We start from the raw sequence: 20865 nt of genomic DNA, 5'->3' as shown, positions 1-20865 counted from the left end.
ATTTTTTTAATTGGACCTGAGCTATAGTTTAGGTTAGCCCATGAATAGTTTCGCCCTGAGATTGAGAGACTATAGTGGCACATTAAAAAAAGAAAAAAAAATTAGAATTCAATGCAATTTAAAATATATCATGAGTTAAATATAATAATATAAAATTAAAAAACAAAAATAACAAACATCTCAAATGCTTTGTTTGGAAAATTAATGGAAGAGATAGGGAGAGGATGGATGACAAAACCCTAGAAAATGAAATGTATCTCCCTCCTATTTTTTTTTTAGTTGAATAGAATGCATAATAAAAAAGATAAATAGAATGATCGAATATACACTATCTTTCTTGACCAATATCGCTCTCGGGCTCCAAAGCCCTACAACACGTTGCATACACGGTGAAGGATGATATAAATTCACCCTCGACGTGTTTTTAACGCGTTACTTAACGCACAAGTTTGTATTACCCATATCTGGGAACATGCTTTTCGTGTTTCTTCTATGCGTGTAAAATGTGGACTTAAATTTCCATGCCACTTGTAATTAAAAAGGTCCCTATTTCCCCTCATCTGACTGGCCCCACACCACCTTTCTCCGATGCACTCGCCACCATACGAACATATCTCAAAATAAATTAGATTTTCTTCGATTTTTTTCATCTCTTTTAGGAGGAACCTGGAAGGGTCCTTCTTTCTGACAATTTCAAGCCAGTGGACGTCCAGAGAAGAGAGAGAAAGAGGAGACACGAACACAAGCGAGGAGAAGGTAAGATTCGATCTGGGCAAATGCTCTTTTCTGCAGAATTTTTGATTTCTGAGGGGCGTTAATTTCAATGTTCATTAATTCCTCCTATAATTGCCTCTCTATTTTTTTTTTTTTTTTTGAAATTCACAATCCCATCTTCTGTTTCTTCAATCTAATTTTTACTTTCATTTTTGTTTTATTTCTATTATCTTTCTCAATTCTTCAGCTAGATTCAGAATCAGGTCATTCCGTGATAACCCATTACATATTTTTGTCTCTTTGTTCATACGTCTGCATACATTTATTGATGTAAGTTCAATTGTTTATGCTTCTGAATTCTCTGTGAGGCCGTGTTAGGCAAATAATTTAATTTCATGGAATACCCATCTCGCATTTCCCTGAATTTTGCATTTTCTTTCGGGATTTCTGGTTTCCTTTTTGGTCGGTGTTGAAAAGTTCACATCTTGTTGGTAATTTCCAAGAAAATTCTATTACACAATTGTTAATTGCTGTTTTTTTCTATCGATTCATGTAATTGTGTTTTATATTCTTTGCTGTAAAAGTTGCGTAAATGATCCATCTTCTTGTTCTCTTCCCTAAATTTTTGTTGTCTCTCTCCCTGGGTTGTATGATATATTTTTTAAATGAAATATCCATTAAAAATGAATGTTTGTTGATAAAATCTGAAACAGCCAAGTTATTTATTTAATTTATTTCCTTAGGTTGTGTTGTGTCTCCTCTTTATTGAGCAAAGAGGTTTTGAGGAGCTCTTAAGAAGAAAAGGGGGTGGAAAATATGGAATTTGAGACCAACAGTTGGATCTGGGATGGGGCGTATTACTATCCACATTTATTTGGTGGTATAATGCTCACAGCTGCGTTGCTTGGGTTGTCCACGAGCTATTTTGGTGGGATGACAGTCCCTGGTTTGCCGTATTTATTGCCCGATTTGAGGATTTTCCAGAAGAAGAAATGTGGGAAGAAACACGTTCGGGTTTACATGGATGGATGCTTCGATCTCATGCATTATGGCCATGCAAATGCATTGAGGCAAGCAAAAGATTTGGGAGATGAATTGGTGGTTGGAGTTGTGAGTGATGAGGAGATTATAGCCAATAAGGGTCCACCTGTTTTATCCATGGATGAGAGGTAATTCTGGCGCGTATTTCTTTGATTTATCATGCGAAAACATGTAGTTCTTTTTTTCAGTAATTTGTTGAAGGTTTAACTACCATTCTCTGATTCCCAACTTCCCTCTTAGAGGCAATTGTCCCGTGATAGTTTGCTAATATGTTTCTATATGCATATATACAAATTAATATATACATGTTTTACGTTTACATATCCTATGCAAATGATCCCTAGAGTTTTGGTAATATGTTTCTAAATGCATAGAAACGAATTAAGGAAAGTTTAGCTTTCTGATTATTTGAACTCAATCCAACTATCACATGCAGATAATTCATTTCCCTTGATATGAGGTCTACATGTTCTACTAATTGGTATTTTGCTGCATTCTATTCACTTCACATGGAGTTGGGATTGGAATTACACATATATTTAAAATTCTGCAACTTGTACTCTCCACCTAAGATGGCCCTTCCTGGTGTGGTCATTGGATCCTTATTTGTAGGATAGCAATAAATTAGTTCTGTGCTTTATCATTTGATAGATGTCTATTAAAGAGAACCTAAATGAACCAATTTGATGAGTTTTTCACAGCAGTTATTTGATCAACTTTTCTGTATATATCACCATTTTGATTCTTTGAATGTGATAGGATTGTTCCATACGTGATTCTTGTACTTCTTGTGATATATATATATATATATTTTCCAGGCTGGTCCTTGTTAGTGGGTTGAAGTGGGTGGATGAAGTCATTCCCAATGCTCCTTATGCAATTACTGAAGAGTTCATGCACCGTCTCTTTAATGAGCATAAGATTGACTATATTATACATGGTGATGATCCTTGCCTTCTTCCGGATGGAACCGATGCTTATGCTGCGGCTAAGAAAGCTGGTCATTATAAGCAGATCAAACGCACTGAAGGTGTCTCCAGCACAGATATTGTAGGTACTATTATTCACTTATTCTATCACAGAATCATTTCGGTCAAACAATGCTATTTTGGTAGGAAAAAGACATGATATGTATTTGGTAATCTCATGTGTTGATCTAGCAAGCTTAAGCTCATTTGAGATTGTGGACATATTGGGAGTTGGTTTGAAATCAAATTTGTTTTCCCAGTCCTTTAAATTTGATGATTTAAACCAATGCACTCTACACAGGTGCTCAAGGTTATTGGGGTTGAGTGCATCTGATCATCACCGTAGTTCATTTGTCTAGATCTCACACACTGTATTAGAAGAAAAGAAGTTGTTCTATATATTATTATCGGTGTTACTCATTGGCCAAAGATGATCCAAACTTTTACTTAGTTAACTATATAACTATTTGTATGTAGGAAGAATACTTGCTTCCGCTAAGGATACAAAAGTCTATGAAGATCGTCATGAATCATCTTTGTCACAAGAACCTCGTACAATGAAAAGCAGTCAGGATGAGGAAAGTCATGCCAAGGGTGTCCACATATCTCATTTTCTACCTACATCTAGACGGATTATGCAATTTTCAAATGGCAAGGTATGTTTTGTGTTATTTCTCAAACATCATTATAATAAAGATGCTGCGTATGGTAACCTTTTTAAATACAGTAACTTTATTTTTTTCATCTTTTCATTTTTTTTTTATAAGTAAAAATTTGGGTTGGAGATCCTTATTTTTTCATCTTTTCTGCACAAATAGACGCACATCTTTTGTTTCCTTTGATAATAAATCCATATTAGTCATGTATGATTTACATAAGCATTTGACTCATATGCCCCCAAGACTGGCATCAGGTCAAAACTTGAGGAAATTGTCTATGGTCCTTAGGCAGAAGGAATGGTGCAAGACCGTCCACAAAAAAGGAGGAAAAAAAAAAAAAAAGAAAAAAAAAGAAAAAAATGAAAAAAGAAAAGAGAAGATAAAATTGAAAGAACAAATATTTGTTAATTGATTTATGTAGTTGACTTCTCAAAACGATAAAAAGTAAAAAAAAAGAAAAATTGATTTATCCAAACAATCGGTAAGACTTGGTTGATGACATTGATGAATGGAGTGCAAAGTGGTTTTATTTTAGATTTAACTTTTCTTAATAATCCAAATGGAGAATCTTACAAAATGTACTGAGAAAACTCTTTGAATATTGGACAAGAAGGCCTATATGATCAAACTTATGTTTTCAGATGAATATAGTCCATCGTTTTCACATGTAAGAAGTCCAATGTTATTTAATAGTGTCTGCCATTTAGGAACCTATCACTTGTTCCCGCATCATATGGAATCACAACATTTTCTTTATTTGGTTTGTTAATGTATATGCTCTTGCTCCTCCTCCTATCACACATCAAATCCTTAATCATCATCATCCTTCCTTTTATCTCATATGGATGGGGTTTGCCACATGAATTCTCTTTTTATTCAAAATATTAGAATAATTCAAAATTATGGATGTATGTGTTTGCCGGGAGTTGAACCCGGGTATATCCTTAATATGTCTACTAATTTGACCTTAACGGCTTAATCATGGATGATGAGCATCTACCATTGAAGTTCTATGCTGTATTCTGTTTGCAGGTGATATAATTAACTGATCAAATTAGAGTATGAATAAATTCTATGTTAAAACTTAGGGCATTTATTTATTTATTTTGTCGTTGCTCTCCTCTAGCTCTCATTGTGTGCCTCTTACTCTCTTTGCTAATTTTCTTCCTTATAAATTGCGTAAAAAGAAAAAGGGAGAGAGAGAATAAAGAGCTGAGTAAGTAACTTATATTTTCACAACTCTTCTGGATAAGGATGAGCAGGGATAAAACAGATTATATGGATTGAATTCTAATAAAAGTGGGAGTAAAATGGAGAAAAGTCAAATTGATGTTTAGTAGATCCATATGAGGGTGAATTGAACAGGATGCTGCTGCTTGAGTTACAATTATATTATCTAGAATGTTATGTGATAAAATTATATCTACCAAAATAACTGGGAAACTTGATGAGATGCTATAATGGCACCCACTACAATCAACTCGCATTTGTCTTTAGTACAGTCCCATAATTCCATCAGACATCCTCAATCTTCCAAGAACTAACATAACTTTGAGCATTTTTTAACGTTTAGTTGGATGATTCGAGCAATTGGGTTTCTATCTTCACAGTTTAGGAACTGTATTTTGCATATATAGTACAACAGATCGAGGTGGTGGAGGAGGATGCATTAATGCTCTCTCTCTCTCTCTCTCCATCCTAAATGGTTTCAAAGATATTTCCACATGTTTATGAAGATTTTCATGTGAATGTTCTGCTATTTTATCTATTTTCAGGGGCCTGGACCAAATGCTCGTGTGGTGTACATTGATGGAGCATTTGACCTTTTTCATGCTGGACATGTTGAGGTATGGTTATTAGTCTCAACTTTATGTTTTGTGCGTTTTTTTGCTTTATTATTATTACGCTTTGTAGTTGTTTGAGTTGATTTCAAAATGTACGCATCCATTTTGTGCTATCACTTTTGCATTTTTAATCTTGAAAATTTAATCTTGCTATGGGAATTTGGATGTTTGTAATCCTCCCTGGTTTAGTGGATCCATCTTTGTAGCATTTTTCTTCTTGAACAGCCTTCAACCATTCTAGTTGGGCATGACCTCTGTGCATTTTATGTTAATGTACTGCAAAATTGTACCCAAGTTTTAGGACTTCACGGCTGAGTGTACCCTTTCCCATGGACTTTTGGCTTCTAACTTTGGCTCTTTTACAGACTGCTGCCTTCTACAATCTAGATCCAACTTTAATAATGCTAAGGACGCTGCAATGCATTCAAGAGCTGTGCCATATCATCAATTTGCATATTTACATAAAATAATTTGAGTGTTTCAGAGAAGCTATTCTATGAGGGAAGTCCCCAGGAAGGTCTTTCTTTAGTTTGCTTTCTGGCCAGTGTTCGGTTTGAGAAAAGTCGAACAGAGAACTTTTGCCTTCGACAAGTTCAATGAAATTTTCTACGCTTCTGATGATGGAAGACCTGTTATGGGAAACAAATTTTTTTTTAATCTGTTTTCACAGTTCACGTGTTCCAAAATTCTGCGGTAGAATGCTGATATACCTGCTTGTTTAGTAACATATAATATAGTTATTCATTGCTGTTTTATTCTCTTTGGTTCATCTGTGTTTTATTTTTTTCCGACTTTGGTTCTTCTGCTTGCATACCCAACTTTAACATAGAAACATTATATGGTTAACGTAGTAAATTGACTGACACACTAATGCATAGCACAAATCACCTAGTCTGCGTAAGATGTGCAGTGCTCCCGCTCTCAATTCACTGCAGACTGAAGGCGGAATCTGCAGATTGATTTTTTAGGATTGTGGATCGGCTTTCCTTGGAAGACAGATCCTAGCACTCCCAAGTATGAACCTCTGGATCAGGTCTCCCCTCACCTTAAGGCACACAAACAATGAATTATATTCTGTGAAATCTGGGACCTACTGAAGGGTAACAAAACAGTTTAATGTTTGATTGTGTTTCAAAAGAATTGAACTCGTGAACAATCAGAATACGTAGCATTGCTTGCTGTTGTAACACGACTTCATATGATAAACATGTTCCTTTTGTTACTTGACGCTGGGTTTTGTATTACTTACCTTGGTGCAAAAGGCTCTCGTGGGTCCTTTTTCAAACCCATCTCAAATATGATGTGGTAGGGCACTTGTGAAAGTAACAAAGTCTTTCCTTCCGAAATCAACTCCTGATATCCTCTGCAAAGGCCAAGGGAGAGACTGCATCCTTTTCTTTAGTAGCTCTTTTTCGTCAGCTTTCGTTCAATTTGTTGTGGATCATTGCTTTACACGATTTTAACAAAATATCACTTCCTTCTTTTCGTTTTCTAAATAACCCACCAAATATGAGGTAATTTATAATTGAGTCCTTGTGTAATACAATATTACATGTCATGACGTAATATTTATATCACTTTTAAAAATTATTAAAATATAATTTTTTTGTTGCTCTGGCTCTCACTCTGTGTGACCAAGTGCTCTTAATAAATTTTTAGGATTTGCCGCTCTCATGCTCTCACCCTGTGTGACTAAGTGTACATAATAAATTTCCTGCCCTTACTCTGTGACTAAGTGCCTGACCATATTCATGTCTAATATTTATGGAGTTGTGTTTGACAGTGTGTATCTGTAGTGAAAAATACTAGTCCATACGTCCCCACAAAATCATCTATCTGAACTTATTTATTATATTGTGACCTTTATGAGGGTCCATCTTCTGGTACAATCTGGCTCTCCCCATATTAGAAACCATCAAGATCGATGCCTTAAGATCAAGCTGTTGATCTGGGTGTTATGTTGTGTTCTAGTGCTTCTTTTCCTGATCTCTCCATTTGAGAAAAGAATTTCCTAAATGGATGTTTGGCCTGCATTCCATGGTGGATGATCTTCAAGAAGTGGTATCCCTCAAGAGTGTCATATGTGCATGCTCACATTTTGTATCTGAGCTACCGGTGTTTCAAATTTTGTCTCTCTTTTCTCAAATTTAAGATTGCAATGGTAAAAAGTCAAGATCTTAAGTGCTAAAATGCAGTTTGATTTGAAGGCAATTACTTAAGATGAATAAAGTCTATGTAAGAAATCCAATTGTTTGGTCACTAAGGAGCACAAAAGTCGATTGACTCAAAAGAAATAATTTTCAAGATATGATCCATCTTGATCTAAAGTATCAATTCCAACAAATATATCACCTGAAATATTTTGATATTTTTAAAATTTTGAATATTTTAATATATATGGAATGAATCCATTATTTTGATTTGTTATTAGAGGTTTACCTGTAAATTATCTAGCCCTCTCAACACCCTTGGTTGACAGGACTACCACTGGCCACATATTTACAAAGTGATTGAAACATCAGAAAGTGCAATGCTTATATTAGTATGCTCGTGTTGATTCTCTGCATGCATGGGTATGATAAGGTTTCCTGATAAGTGATAACATAATTCATGGGGAGTGCCGAAAAGTAAACAGAGTTATGGTGTCAGGTGGGACACATACCATTTTTCTCGGTAATTTTAGATCTTGGAATGTCATGGCAGCATATCCTCGTAATTCAGAAGTTTACATCAAAGTTCTTCTTTATCACTATGTTATATAATATTCATCAGTGAAGTCACCTTTTTCTTTGTATACTCAGATTCTCAAGAATGCGAGGCAACTTGGAGATTTTCTACTCGTGGGACTCCACACTGACCAGACTGTCAGGTATTGTCATTTATCGTCATGCTTGATCTTCCTTTGCCTCATGGTTTATTGCTGCACCTAACCATTGATATTTCATGCAGTGAAAATCGAGGGACTCAGTATCCCATAATGCATCTACATGAGCGTAGTCTTAGTGTACTGGCCTGCCGTTATGTAGATGAAGTCATCATGGGAGCACCGTGGGAAGTTACCCAGGATATGGTGTGTTTAGTATTTTATATTTACATAACTTAGTGCCATTCTATAAACAATTGCGTTTTAAGCTATAGGAGCTAATTTTTCTGAATGGCAAGTTGGCAACTATTGGTTTTTTTTTTTTTTTTTTTCCTCTTGTAGTTGTATATGCATTACTGCCTTTAGTGGTCTTGTTTGGCCATTTGAACCTGAAGTTCCTCTGTGGATTAACAATCACGAATCTTATTTCTTCATAATAATATGTTGCATTAGAATTGTTATGCTTCCAGCTTTAGAAGTGAGCTTTTATGTAGAATATAATGTGCATAGTTTAAGGATTAGATGTTGCAACCGGCTATCATGATTCTTCTGCAATAACCATGCTTAAAAAGTGTGTTAGGGTTGTTAGACTACATTACACGTCCTGGTTTACTAATACCATGATATATACACATCCCATGATGGGAAGTTTCTAATGAATTTCAGGAACTTGTCAACAAAATATTAATTAGGTCCTTATAAAGTGCATACCGAGCACTTTATTGTCATTATGAGAGTGCAAATCTTAATTGGACAATTCATCAATTATCATATATTTGACAAATGCCTGCTGAATTAAGAGATGTTAATATGTCATTGGCACAGCTGTCAGATTTTGAACATAAACTTGCATAAATATTATTCGTTAAATAAAAAACATGACTTCTGTTCTTGAGATGGTAACATATTGTATTTAGCGGAGAAGAATTTCCTTGTAAAGCCTTAAAATTGGACTCAGAATTTCTTGACCGTTCAACTTTTGTTTACTGCAGGTTTCTGTTGTGAAATAATTAGGAGCTTGTTATAACTCTCTCTCTTTTGTTTCTAAATCCCATGCATAATCCTTTCAGAAGTATCATCTCGCTCTTTCAAAAACAGTGTTTATAGTTCTTCTATGAGCTTTGTTACTTTTTTTCTTCTTGTTGCTTCTGAAGTCTGCTTTTCTGGCACAGATAAAAACTTTTAACATCTCTTTGGTTGTGCATGGGACAGTTTCTGAGAACGACTCTGTCTTGAATGTAAGCTGACACACTTTTATCATTTCAAGCTGCTTTGTTAATGTCTAGAACCCATTTTCTTAAACAGATAATTTACATAATGCAGGGTAAAGCTGATCCATATGCTGTTCCCAAGAGCATGGGAATTTTTCGGATGCTTGAAAGTCCAAAGGATATAACTACCACTTCAGTAGCCCAAAGGATAATTGTGAATCATGAGCTTTACAAGGTAATCCCTATATGCCTCACTTGATTACTCCAAGATTTCTTTTCTGCTAGAAATTTGAAGATTTTTTATAGGGACCCTTCCATGAACTGTTTCAGTGTATTTTCGTCTCACACACACACACACACACACACACACACACACAAAAAAGGGAAGAAAGAAAGAAAGAGGATAAAAAAAAAAAGAAAAGAAAAAGAAAAAGGAAAGGCAAACTACATCTTAAAGTACGCTATGTCATGGAACCTATACACATTAGGCAACACACTAGACTATCCTCCTCCAATCTTTCTCAATCACCAACTACAGGTTCTGCCACGGATACAATCTAAAACGAAAGTCTACAATAGCTTTAAAGGGCATAAGCAAAGTATAGATCTCACATGGCTAACCTTCATTTTTCTTACTTTACTACTATATAATATAAATACTGACTAAAAGGAATGGAATTTCTCAAGGGTCTTTGCATCCAAATCTCGGTGAAAAGTACTACCTGCAAGCAAAATAAAATCTTGACTTCCCACGGATAAAGAAAGCCAGTCAAAAATTGACTGAGCCCAGTGTGATTGTTCATTAATGAAATAAGAAAGAGGGTGAGTGAAAGGGGTTGAAAGATGAAGTCAAGATGGAATTACATTTTCATTCTCCTGCCCTTTTCCCAAAGAGTACAAACCGCTGAATATTGAAATAGATTACACTAGTACAATGATCACTAACCAAATTCTGAACCATTACCTTTGGAGTATATCTTATTTGGCTGAAAAAACATTGGTTGGAGTTCTTAACTTCTTGGGACATTGTCCAAAATCAGCAACAGATCAACATATTTGCTGTTTGAGTGGTTATCTATGCACTTTCTTTCTTTTTTATATACATATAAATATTTCACATCATTGATTATATTAAAAAGAAAGTGACTGTGATAAGAATCCCTTTTAAGACATACACAGGTATTGAGGATGCATGAACTTGAAAGCACTTTTAGGTTGCATCAATTTAATCATATTCAACTTTTGGGTTGTGCTGTGCTATCATTATTGTTGTGAAGTAAAATCAGCTTATCATATCTGCAAGTGGGCCTACACTTACAAATTCTTTGTTTCTTTTATTTATTTATTTATTATTTTTTATTTTCTCATAGTTATTTTTTAAAAGGTGCTCTAAAAGTTCTGTATCGAATACTTCCTCAATTTTCTCTAGTTTCCTCATTCTCTTTTAATTTTTCCCCCCCTTTCTGAACTGTTGTTGGAATTTTAATAGTTTTTTAAGGGTAATTGAAGAAGTTACTTTCATCCCTTCTTGTATGATACATGGTTGATGTATGTTAAGACATCCGTCTTTTATACTTTAATTTGCCAGTTTTTTCCATGGTGTTCTGCATATTGGAATTAAGCTGATTATTTTGATTTGGGAGCTCCTAGAACTGATTCACTTCCACTTCTGCAGAAACGCAATGCCAAAAAGGAAGCAAGTGAGAAAAAATACTACGCAGAGAAGAAATATGTCACAGGAGACTGAGAGGTCCGAGCGCAGATTTCAATTGGCGGTATCATTGACAGTTTTTCCTTCAAACCTTTAGCCTTCATAGAAATCACTGTTGCTGCTAGATAGAAATCATCCCTTATACTTTATTCGTGAAGGATATATGGAGGAGGAGTACCGATACCGAAGGAATGAAGGATATTCCCTCATCCGAAGCTTGATGTAGTGTTCTCCTGTATTGTGCTGTCCCTAAGAATAGAAGTATAGATACGTTGACATGGCGATCTTGCCATTTGCTTGGTTTTTACTAATCTTGAGAATCTGTATGCCCATAGTTTGATTTATTGAGGCCTTGGTTGAAACTACATTGTGTTCCAACGGCGGCTGGCTTTTGGTCCAGTTCAATCATGTACTCACTAATTTGGAAACGTTGTAATTTTTGTATACGAGAGTGTCCTTTAAAAAAAACTCCATTAGGTAGGTGTATATGTAAAGCTTTGGATAAAGCATTACATGTTTGATAATTTAAATTTTACCTTTATTTAACAACACGCTTCGATAGTTAAAAGGCACGACATTTACCTAGCTACATTTCTGGGTCTGGTTGACCCAAGCTCAATGAGCGGTAACACGCACCTACAATGCTAGTAAAGAGCCAAGAGTGCTCTTCCAGCTCTCGAAACATGGTAAAAATGGATATGAAGTTCTTATGTCTAGTCTTCGTCAAGAAGGGATAATGGGTTTCGATCACTTTTTCGAAAATAATTACTACGTATAAAAAAACTCAGAAAACAGCTAAATAAAAGACAGTTTGCAGTTCTAGTACCGAGTTTTCAAAGAGCTAAAACTAAACAAGTTTCTAATCAGTTTTAATTTTCAATTTTTTTTTTTTTTTTTTAAGGGACATGTATAATGAGAAAACTGAATCAAACAGGCGCGAGTGCGAGTAAGAACTAGCACGGAGGGGCTCTTTGTAGCCCGCGCCGCCGGGGCACTCAATGAACAAAGGTAGGACTCTCAATTGATATAGTGAGAGAATTTCATCACAGTTTGATGACATTAGGGTTCTTAGGATAATTGTTCCGTGTTGTTGATCCAAAAGGGTGACCTGAAACGGAATTAATGTTCATATTTGTTTGAGATTGAATAATCATGTTCAACGACACCACTAAAGAGAGATTCTACAATGTGCAAATCGAGGAAGGAAAGTACTACAACAGGCAAACATCATCTACATTCGCCAACAAATATAAAAAAAACAACACAATAACCTTCCATAGGCACATCGCTTGAAGTAGCAGCTCAATAGACAAGCTGAGATCAAGTAACCGAGTGATACTTTCATTTCTACAAAAACTTCAGCTTCCAATTCCAGAGCCAATGGTCACAACATCAAACATCTAGCACCATTCTTCGGTTGATCATCCTCCTCATCGAATCTATGTTTGAAGACAACTAAACCCAAAACAGAATAGATTGCAATGCAAGAGCATATTTACCGGCTGCTCATCCAAGAAGTTCCATCACCGGAACCACACAACAGGAGTTGATGTGTTCTGGGGAAGCTGCGGAATCATGCAATGCTGTTGCGGCCAATGGTGTAATCCTTCAGTTACATTTGCCCCACCGAATTCATTACCTTGCACTTGTTCTGTAGGGATGTTATCGTCTTCAATGTCCATTGTTGTTGCCTCCATTTCTTCAGCCTCCATCAATTCAGAAGCTTGTGCATGCGGAGCTTCATTTTGTCTTGGGGGGAACTGAGATGGGTTCCATGGAACAACAGCCAAGCATTCACTTGTTGCGGTATTGCCATTTGCTGCAGCTTCATCCTCTGCTGTTTTGATTGGATTAGACTCCTTGGACCAGAAAACAACTTGATCTGCACAGCACACCAACTAAATAAATACTCCCGTATCTCACAAATTAACAATGGCAACCGAACAGTATGTCTTTCAATAATCAATTTGTCCTAAAAGGGAAACTAGCAATCCTTGGAAGTGATATCTAACTTCCACGATTCAATTTCATTTGTAGGATATTTCTTAGGCCTCAATGCTACAAGTACATCAAGACATGTTTTCCACTATACTGCAAGCCCTGGCTCTTCATGCTCTAAGCCATCCGTGGGGCTGACTCTTGCTTGCTCTGAAATTTCTTAGGCCTGAATACTACAAGTACATCTAAATGGCTAAAAATCCTTTCTGAGACATCTAATACTCAATACAAGGACAGCCAAAAATCCTCCTCAATACATTTAGACCTCAAAATACTAGATCCTCACTCCATCAGAGATTCCGAGTTGTGACATTCATCACTTATGGAGAGAGAAACACAACTCAATCGCAACATCCAAGCTTGCAGAGTTTAGAGAGCTGACACTCGCAAGTGGCAACAAAGAAAATCCTCCTAGGACCTTAATAATCTCCATTTAGTTCCCTAATAACACTAACCACTACATTAAAACTTCAATATTCATAAAGCTGAGACTATAAATTCTCAAATACTATCAAGTGACTCTAGTTTCAGAAGGTATTAGGCCCTTGCTTCCCAAAAGGAAGTCAGGGGTTCAAGCCTCAATGGAGGCATGTGTGTGAGAGTAACAACTTAAAATAAAAAAAAATAAAAAAAAAGGGTAACTCTAGTTTCCAGCTATTTAGCTATTGTTCATACTGTCAACAAGTTCAAGATTTTACAATTGTATACATAGAGACTACATTAAATCAGAAGGTTAAGGTACGGAAAGTGCAACATTATTGAAATTCTTAATTATATAGTAATCAAAAAGAAAAGAACATGCATAGGGTGTCTCATATTATATGCATTCTATTACTATCTAAAACTTAAATTTCTACTCTCACCTCAGATTTTCTAGTTATATAGTAATCAAAAAGAAAAGAACATGCATAGGGCCTCTCATATTATATGCATTCTATTACTATCTAAAACTTAAATTTCTACTCTCGCCTCAGATTTTCTTAGGAACCAAAACAGTTAAATTTAACCTTATCTTCCATTAAACAATAATAGGAAGTATTTATGAATGTGTCATCCATGTTTGGGGAAAATAACTCCAAAAATTAGGTTTGAGAACTTACTTCTAAACCCAGTAATTAAGTCAGGACTGACTGAAACAGAGAAATTTGAAGGTGATTGCATCAAAGGTGAGTTCATGGGCTTGAAGAGAACAATAGCCCTCTCTTCATTCACAGGCTCACAAGGCAATTCCTCTATGACTGGACCTCCCACTTTCTCCATACTATCTGAAAGGTGCTGCGTTTGGGGCATTGAGTGTTGAAAAACCAGAGGTATCTCTGGCTCGTCCTCTTCCATTATTGGCGGCAAATCGGTATCCTAAAATCAATTCAATCCATTTGATCAGTCAGAGAAGAGAGATTTCATCGAAAAGGCTATGCTCCTATGCTTGGTTTCAGGGAAAAAGCGATGGAAAATTGAACGGAAAAGAAGACAGAAATACTAAAAAAAATCGCCAATTAATTATAGGAAAAACGATAATCTATACTAATGTTTAATAAAATTCGCGGGAAAACCCTAAAATAAGTAAAGACCTTCAACGGGTAGAGACTGCATTTTTCGGTAAAAGGAAAGAGAGATTGTAATATTGATACAAAGAAAAAGTAGAGAGAGAGAAATTGCACAATTTGTATGAAGAAATTAGAGAAATTTTAGTTACCAATCGACGGATTTTTCTGGCAGGCGAAGAAAGAGAGAAATCTGAGAAATCGTCGTTCACTCGATCGAGTTCCTTCCTCTTCATCTTCAACGGCAAGTACCCCGCCATGCTTTGACCTCCAACAAAACAAGCCCTAACTAAACTAAACCCTAAAAATTATTGATCGATTGTACTCTATATATATATATATATAAAGTTATATATATGAGCGACAATGGATGCTCTCTCCTTCTCTCTCGAAGATTTGTGGTTTCTCTCTGAAAATCTAGATGATGATGATATTATTGTTTTGCGCAAGTTAAATTATGGAAATTGAGGTTCAATTAAAGAAGGGGTTTGGAGAGACTTCTTTCTCTCTCTGGATTTCTCCAGAAGGTAGGGGTAGGAGAGAGTCCAATACACGGTCACTTGCGGGGCTTAAATTGATCCGTGTACTCGCTTAGTGGAAATGACACGTGTCCTGAGCTAGGTTAATTGAGTAGTTGACCGATTTGACTTTTATATTTTCGGTGACACCTAAATCATGATTTGTCATTACATAAGATTTGCAGACAGGTGCCACGTGCTTTTATCAGCAAGGTTTTTTTATTTTATTATTTATACTATATTTATAAAATTTTCTAATTATACGAATAATTCGAGAATTATTTAAAATAAAAAAAAAAGACCATGAAAAATAAAATTGTCATAAAACACAAGATATTGGATTTTCTAATTTTATAATAACGAACTATTGGATGTTGTTTGCTTTGCTCTTTGTGTTCTTTATTGTGTTTGTTTGGATTAAGAAAAAAAATACAAATTGAGACCAAAAAAAAAAAACAAAGTGAATGTGATCTAACTTTAAAGTTTTGTTTGTTTCAATGTAAAATATTTTTAAAATTTTTTTTTTAAATAAAATATTATTTTATTTTTATTTTATCCGTATTTAGCAAATTTTATGTCAAGATTGAGATTGAGTCAGTTGGACGGGGCATGTAAAATAATTTGTTAAAAATTGATGAATAAATTATTTTTGTTAAATTTTAATATTTTATTTTTTCATAAATATTTTACGACAATTAAATACCAAATATATATATATATATATATATATATATATATAATGTAAATGCATGTGGGAATAAAAAATGAGAAAGGAGAGAAATAGGGCTAGCCTTTGCTTGTTTCTCCACATATGTGATTAAGAAAGAACCCAAGTAAATGGCTAATTAATGCCAATAATATATATATATATATATATATGTAATTAATCCAGTGACTGCATGACTTCTATGCACATTTGACCTCATCATATTGTGAGACTGATATATATATATATATATATCAATGCGACTTGAAAAAGAATAACTAAGAGGTTCCAGTTGGGGAGATAACCCTTGTCAATGCGACTTGACAAAAGGTTTTAAAAGAAAATGAACAAACTATTAACATATTTAATATTTGACATTACCTCATATGAAATAGATAATTAAGTAGAAGACATCCTCTGAAAGCATTTCCAAGTTTAAAACTTAACGCAACTTGTTATAAAATAATATTTTAGCCATATACTAATTGTTAATTAGTAAGTGTTTAAGAAAACTATGAAAACACACCCTCCATTAAAAAAAAAAAAACAATATAATTGATATTTGAGAGAAAAATGTCAAATAACTATTTCCGTGTGTTTAAATTCAGATCATTTGATTAATTAATTAGATTAGAAACGATTATTGGGCAAATACTCCCATATATATGAAAATTTTGTGATATTTTTAATCCATCCTTTTTATATTTAAATAGATTTAAATATAAAAAATTAACACGGCTTATCTTTCAACTCACAGTTGTAAAAAAAAAAAAAAAAACTCAACAAATTAAAATGCAAAATAGGGAGAGGTGAAAGGCAGAATTGCCCCTAAATATCAAATCTGTTCCCAACACATCCTGAAATGACATGTGTTGGGCTTCAACCCGAACAGCCCATTGAGAAGCCCACAAACACGAAGTCAGTCGGAAACAAGCCAGCCCAACTTGGAGATGAAGAAAGGAAATTAGGGTAGAAAGTGTGACATATAAATATAGGAAGGGGCATGAAAGAAGGAGACTTTTGATGTATGAGAAAAGAAAGAAATACATTTTCTTAAACAATACCATTTAGTAAAACAAAAAATTGTTGCTAATTAGTCTATCTCAGTTGTAAGAGTCTATCACAGATCTAGAATGGTTTATGTTAAAAATGGATGAGGAATAGGATGCATTCTAAACAACCTTTTCTAAGATCTACTACAACAATTTAGAATCATACCTACATGATACAACTCTACACAATTTTGGAAGAGTTTAAAAGAAAATCTTCAAAATTTAGTTAGATTTTCGTTAAAAAACAAAGAAGAGATGAGTTTGTTTGACGGACCATTTTTTATGATCACAATTGAAATCTCAAGTCCAATAAGCTGTAAGTTGCCGCTACAAAATTCTTATTATTTTTTATTTTTCAAAAATTGAAAAAATCAAATTTAGGAGCAACCCATGAGTGAAAAAGTTTTTTATACCCCAAATCCAAATTAGATCCACCAAAAATAAAGAGAAAGAGCAAACTGAGCACACAACCATAGTAATAAAGATCAAAGATTAAAATTTCATTAAATTGGGAAATATTTTCATCATCATTATCAAAATTGTTCTAATATCTATGTCATGATCCAAAAAGACCCCAAATTAAAAAACTAAAATAAAAATTCAACATCTCATTGATACCCATCAATGCAACATTAAAGATTGAGGGATCAAAGATGGTTGAAACCAAAAACAAAACCATATATACTAAAAAAAAAAAAAAACCTAGCCATCATCGTTAAACACTAGTTTTTTGCAACAGGGGTGAGAAACCAGTAGAAGCGTTGTTGGTATCCTTGCAAGAATCGAGAGATACCACACTGAGGAAATCATCCAACCCTAACCTACCGAACCTGTGCTCGTCTTTCTCCAGAAGCTTCAACACTTCTCTAAAGAACCCAACCTCACAGGGCAAAACCAACCCACCATCGCTCTGATACCCAAACTCTTCTTCGGCCTTGTCAAGCAGAGACACGAAGACGGGGAGTTTCAGAAACCGGGTCGGGATCACGAAACGGCATCGTTCGGCCCCGACGTAAACAGCCAGCGACCCAGGTGGGGTGGGACGGGTCGACCTGGTATCGGAGGATGAGTCCGAATCGGAGGGGGGGAGAATGGCCCGGTGGTTCAGGGTTACGTTCTTCCACCGTTGGACCACCCGTTTGAGGCGCACGATTTGGATAATTTTGTTGACCGTCTTGATGGCAGAAGACATTGCAGTTCTAGAGAGAGAAAGCTCACTGACCACAGAGGAGAGGAGAGAGAGGGAGATGATGAGATACACTAGAATTTAAACTCTGAGAAGGGAGAGAAAAAGCTTAAAGAGGAATAATATTAAATTCAAATTAAAGTGAGTTTTATATTTCTGTAATTAACTAAATTTACCTAATAAAGCATCATTAACTCATTAAGTTACTAAAATAGCATCTGATTCTAAATGTATGCACATATGCTAAATATTTATCTTTGACTAACTTATTTAATTTGATTTGATTTTAATATATGTCGACATAATTATTATGATGGAATAATTTTTCATACTTAGTAACGTCATCTTTGTTCTTTTTTCTTTCTTTTTTATTATTTTTTATTTTCGAAAGTTTAAGCAACTAAATATTTAGAGTAAATTCTGACAAGAACAATCCTCTTCCAAGACTTTTTGAGGCAAAATTTTTTTTCATTTTGTTCTCCCCAGTACGATAAACCATTGAAGATATGCATATCCACTGTAGGTCATCCCAGTCGCGAATTGAAGTGTAGAAATTGCAGACATGACAATTTTACTTTCTCACCAAACAACGTCGATTCCCCAATCCCTAATAATAATAAAAATAAATAAATGATAAGAAGTGTGTCTATAGTGAAGTGAAGGTACATGAGGCATGATGGCACTTCACACTCTGGACACTCATCCGTGGTACTTTTGAAGTATCACTTTCAGCTCGAGGCTGGAGCATTGATCCTAATTGACCTAAATTAACTTTGCCTTTTTGTTCTGTTGGAATTTTGATTAGATGTCAATCTATCCGGTAACTTATATATGAAATGAATATTTAATTTGATAATGTATTAATAGTCAAATTGGATAACCTCTCTTAAATCAAATATCCATTATCCTATCCAATCAAATACTATAATATAAATAATATGTTATATATATATATTATTCATGAAATAGAAAAATAAAATTAATGTAGTATGTTCTAAATAACTTAAAAAAAATACTCTCGTACTCACTGTCGTTGTATCATTTGATTTATTTCATTAAGAGTAATGTTATTGGTTTTCTTCGAAGAGGATGAAGATGATTATAGTTCGTGAAGAATTGATTGAATAAGAGAGAGAAGAGAGAAAAGATAAGAGAGAGAAAACAATTGTGAGAGAAGAGTGGTGCGCCGTGAATTACTTTTTGCTTGTTTTTTTTCTTTTGAATCTCAACGCACACAAATTAAGTGACTAAGATGAGAGAGCTTGTTAGTGTTATTGCGAGAGTGCTTTCGCAATATCATTACTCTATAAAAATATTATTTACCTAATAATTTATCATGCACACCTACTCTTAGTTATTTCAATTATGCTTCATTTTTTAATTCTTTTCTTTCCTATTTATATTTTTTTCCTCGCTTTATTGTTTTTTTACTCCAACTATAAAAATCAAATATCTAATTTCTATTCTTTTCTCCTGTTCACATTTTTTGGGTTCACTTTTTCTAATCTATATTTTGAAAATTTTAACATAAGTTACCACCGTCATGTTGTTCAATAATAAATAATCCATTTAATCAGAATGAATTTGAATTTAATTAGGTTATTTAACAAATCATTTATATTTCTTATTGATTTTTAATCAGGTCAAGTCATATCGAGTCATGACTAGACCTGTTGACAAGTCTATTTGGATCTTTCTCATTACAAAAAGATGTTATGTAGTTTAAAGTACATCAAAACGAGTTGTTTTGATGCAGGCACAACAGTTTTAAATCTATAACGCTACAAATGCTATACTAACTATATTGACAATATCACATGCATGATTATTACTGGGAAAGAGATGCATACTTAACCTAGCTTGCTTGGTTAGTAAATAAATTTAGATATTTGTTTTAAAGAAAGATAAAAAAAAATTTACTTGAGAAATACACATATATTAAATTTTATGTAAGAAGTTAGTTTGAGAGAGAATGAAACTTGCAAACCCATTAATTAATTCTATCCCAATTTGAAGTATGAAATAAATTGTGCATAAATCTAACCTCCTGCTCCTTTTGCATTACAAATCGATTTGATAACCCAAATTTAGATACCATTAAAGGGATTAAGTTTCGTTTAGAATGTATAAGATGTTATGTGGAGAGACTTCACTTATTACCACCAAACATTTAAAAATTTAAACAAGAATTAAAAATTTATAATTAGTACTTAAAATTTCGTACTAAAATTTTAAATACTCAATTTACAGTTTCAATAAATAACATTATTCGTCACGTCAAGTCCATAAAGAAATGTAGAGTACAGATAATTTGTAATTTTGAAGGTTTTTCTGTCAATTTTAAAATTATTAGGCATGAGATTTGAAGTAGAAAAATGTGCACTAAGGATCGTTTATGTGTAAGTGAATCCTGAAACACTATGCTCAAACCAGCCAACAAGGATCATAGCCTTGGGGTACTCTGGCTCTTGGACCTCATCTCCTCCTTTATGAGAAATTATACAATATTATGAGAGGATTGCGATGCCCTCTTTCAATGAAAATTTCTCATTTTTCTTGAAAATTCTTCTCTATTATAGAAAAAAATAAAAAGTTTAATTGAAAGGGATACCATGTGTCAAAAGGGTACTGCTCTATTTCTTTCAACTATTTAGTGTGTGGCCTTCATAATTTGGTAGAGTCTACCCTAAAAATCGATTAACTATTCACAGAGGCGTGGATCAGTGAGTGTATGACCACCATAATATGGTGGAGCCCACACATACCTATGTAAATGATTAAAAAATTAATTATAATTGATTAATTACATCTTTCTCCAACATCAAAGAAGCTCGGGTATTGTATAATTTC

General features: G+C 34.3%; 3 protein-coding genes across 4 annotated transcripts; 1 reads left to right on the top strand and 2 right to left on the bottom strand.

The window, feature by feature from the left end:
• The first annotated feature begins 631 nt into the window (after positions 1-631).
• Positions 632-11491, top strand: LOC132279026 (ethanolamine-phosphate cytidylyltransferase-like). 2 transcript variants are annotated; one of them, XM_059780941.1, is made up of 11 exons: positions 632-756; positions 962-1044; positions 1458-1883; positions 2574-2809; positions 3201-3379; positions 5158-5229; positions 8028-8095; positions 8176-8296; positions 9262-9327; positions 9413-9535; positions 10976-11491. In XM_059780941.1, the coding sequence occupies exons 3-11, from the start codon at positions 1531-1533 to the stop codon at positions 11045-11047; spliced, it is 1290 nt and encodes a 429-aa protein (XP_059636924.1). In that variant the 5' UTR covers positions 632-756; positions 962-1044; positions 1458-1530; the 3' UTR covers positions 11048-11491. The 2 variants fall into 2 exon arrangements, with proteins under 2 accessions (XP_059636924.1, XP_059636923.1); XM_059780940.1 differs by lacking the exon at positions 962-1044.
• A 624-nt stretch (positions 11492-12115) lies between these two features.
• LOC132279027 (uncharacterized) lies at positions 12116-15100 on the bottom strand. Its single transcript, XM_059780942.1, has 3 exons — positions 14706-15100; positions 14110-14365; positions 12116-12893 (listed from the first exon to the last, which is right to left on the bottom strand). The coding sequence occupies exons 1-3, from the start codon at positions 14811-14813 to the stop codon at positions 12535-12537; spliced, it is 723 nt and encodes a 240-aa protein (XP_059636925.1). The 5' UTR covers positions 14814-15100; the 3' UTR covers positions 12116-12534.
• A 2237-nt stretch (positions 15101-17337) lies between these two features.
• LOC132279128 (protein SMALL AUXIN UP-REGULATED RNA 51-like) lies at positions 17338-18261 on the bottom strand. The gene has a single exon (XM_059781058.1). It carries the CDS (start codon positions 18019-18021, stop codon positions 17545-17547), a length of 477 nt encoding a protein of 158 aa, XP_059637041.1. The 5' UTR covers positions 18022-18261; the 3' UTR covers positions 17338-17544.
• Between the last annotated feature and the right edge of the window lie 2604 nt (positions 18262-20865).

This window comes from Cornus florida, unplaced genomic scaffold (genome assembly GCF_030987335.1).
Source record: "Cornus florida cultivar Cherokee Brave unplaced genomic scaffold, ASM3098733v1 CherokeeBrave_3.0.0_Hap2_Chr10, whole genome shotgun sequence".
Classification (NCBI taxonomy): domain Eukaryota; kingdom Viridiplantae; phylum Streptophyta; class Magnoliopsida; order Cornales; family Cornaceae; genus Cornus; species Cornus florida.
Note: the sequence above shows the minus strand (reverse complement) of the source record. Positions and strands in the feature narration are given on the sequence as shown.

Excerpts from the sequence above, each read along its gene's own strand:
- LOC132279026 (XM_059780940.1), top strand. The coding sequence starts at position 1,531 with ATGGAATTTGAGACCAACAGTTGGATCTGGGATGGGGCGTATTACTAT. Across the intron at positions 3,380-5,157 it reads TGCAATTTTCAAATGGCAAG|GGGCCTGGACCAAATGCTCG; the intron begins GTATGTTTTGTG and ends ATCTATTTTCAG. Across the intron at positions 8,096-8,175 it reads CACACTGACCAGACTGTCAG|TGAAAATCGAGGGACTCAGT; the intron begins GTATTGTCATTT and ends TATTTCATGCAG.
- LOC132279027 (XM_059780942.1), bottom strand. The coding sequence starts at position 14,813 with ATGGCGGGGTACTTGCCGTTGAAGATGAAGAGGAAGGAACTCGATCGA. Across the intron at positions 14,366-14,705 it reads CCAGAAAAATCCGTCGATTG|GATACCGATTTGCCGCCAAT; the intron begins GTAACTAAAATT and ends AATTGATTTTAG. Across the intron at positions 12,894-14,109 it reads CTTAATTACTGGGTTTAGAA|ATCAAGTTGTTTTCTGGTCC; the intron begins GTAAGTTCTCAA and ends TGTGCTGTGCAG.
- LOC132279128 (XM_059781058.1), bottom strand. The coding sequence starts at position 18,021 with ATGTCTTCTGCCATCAAGACGGTCAACAAAATTATCCAAATCGTGCGC.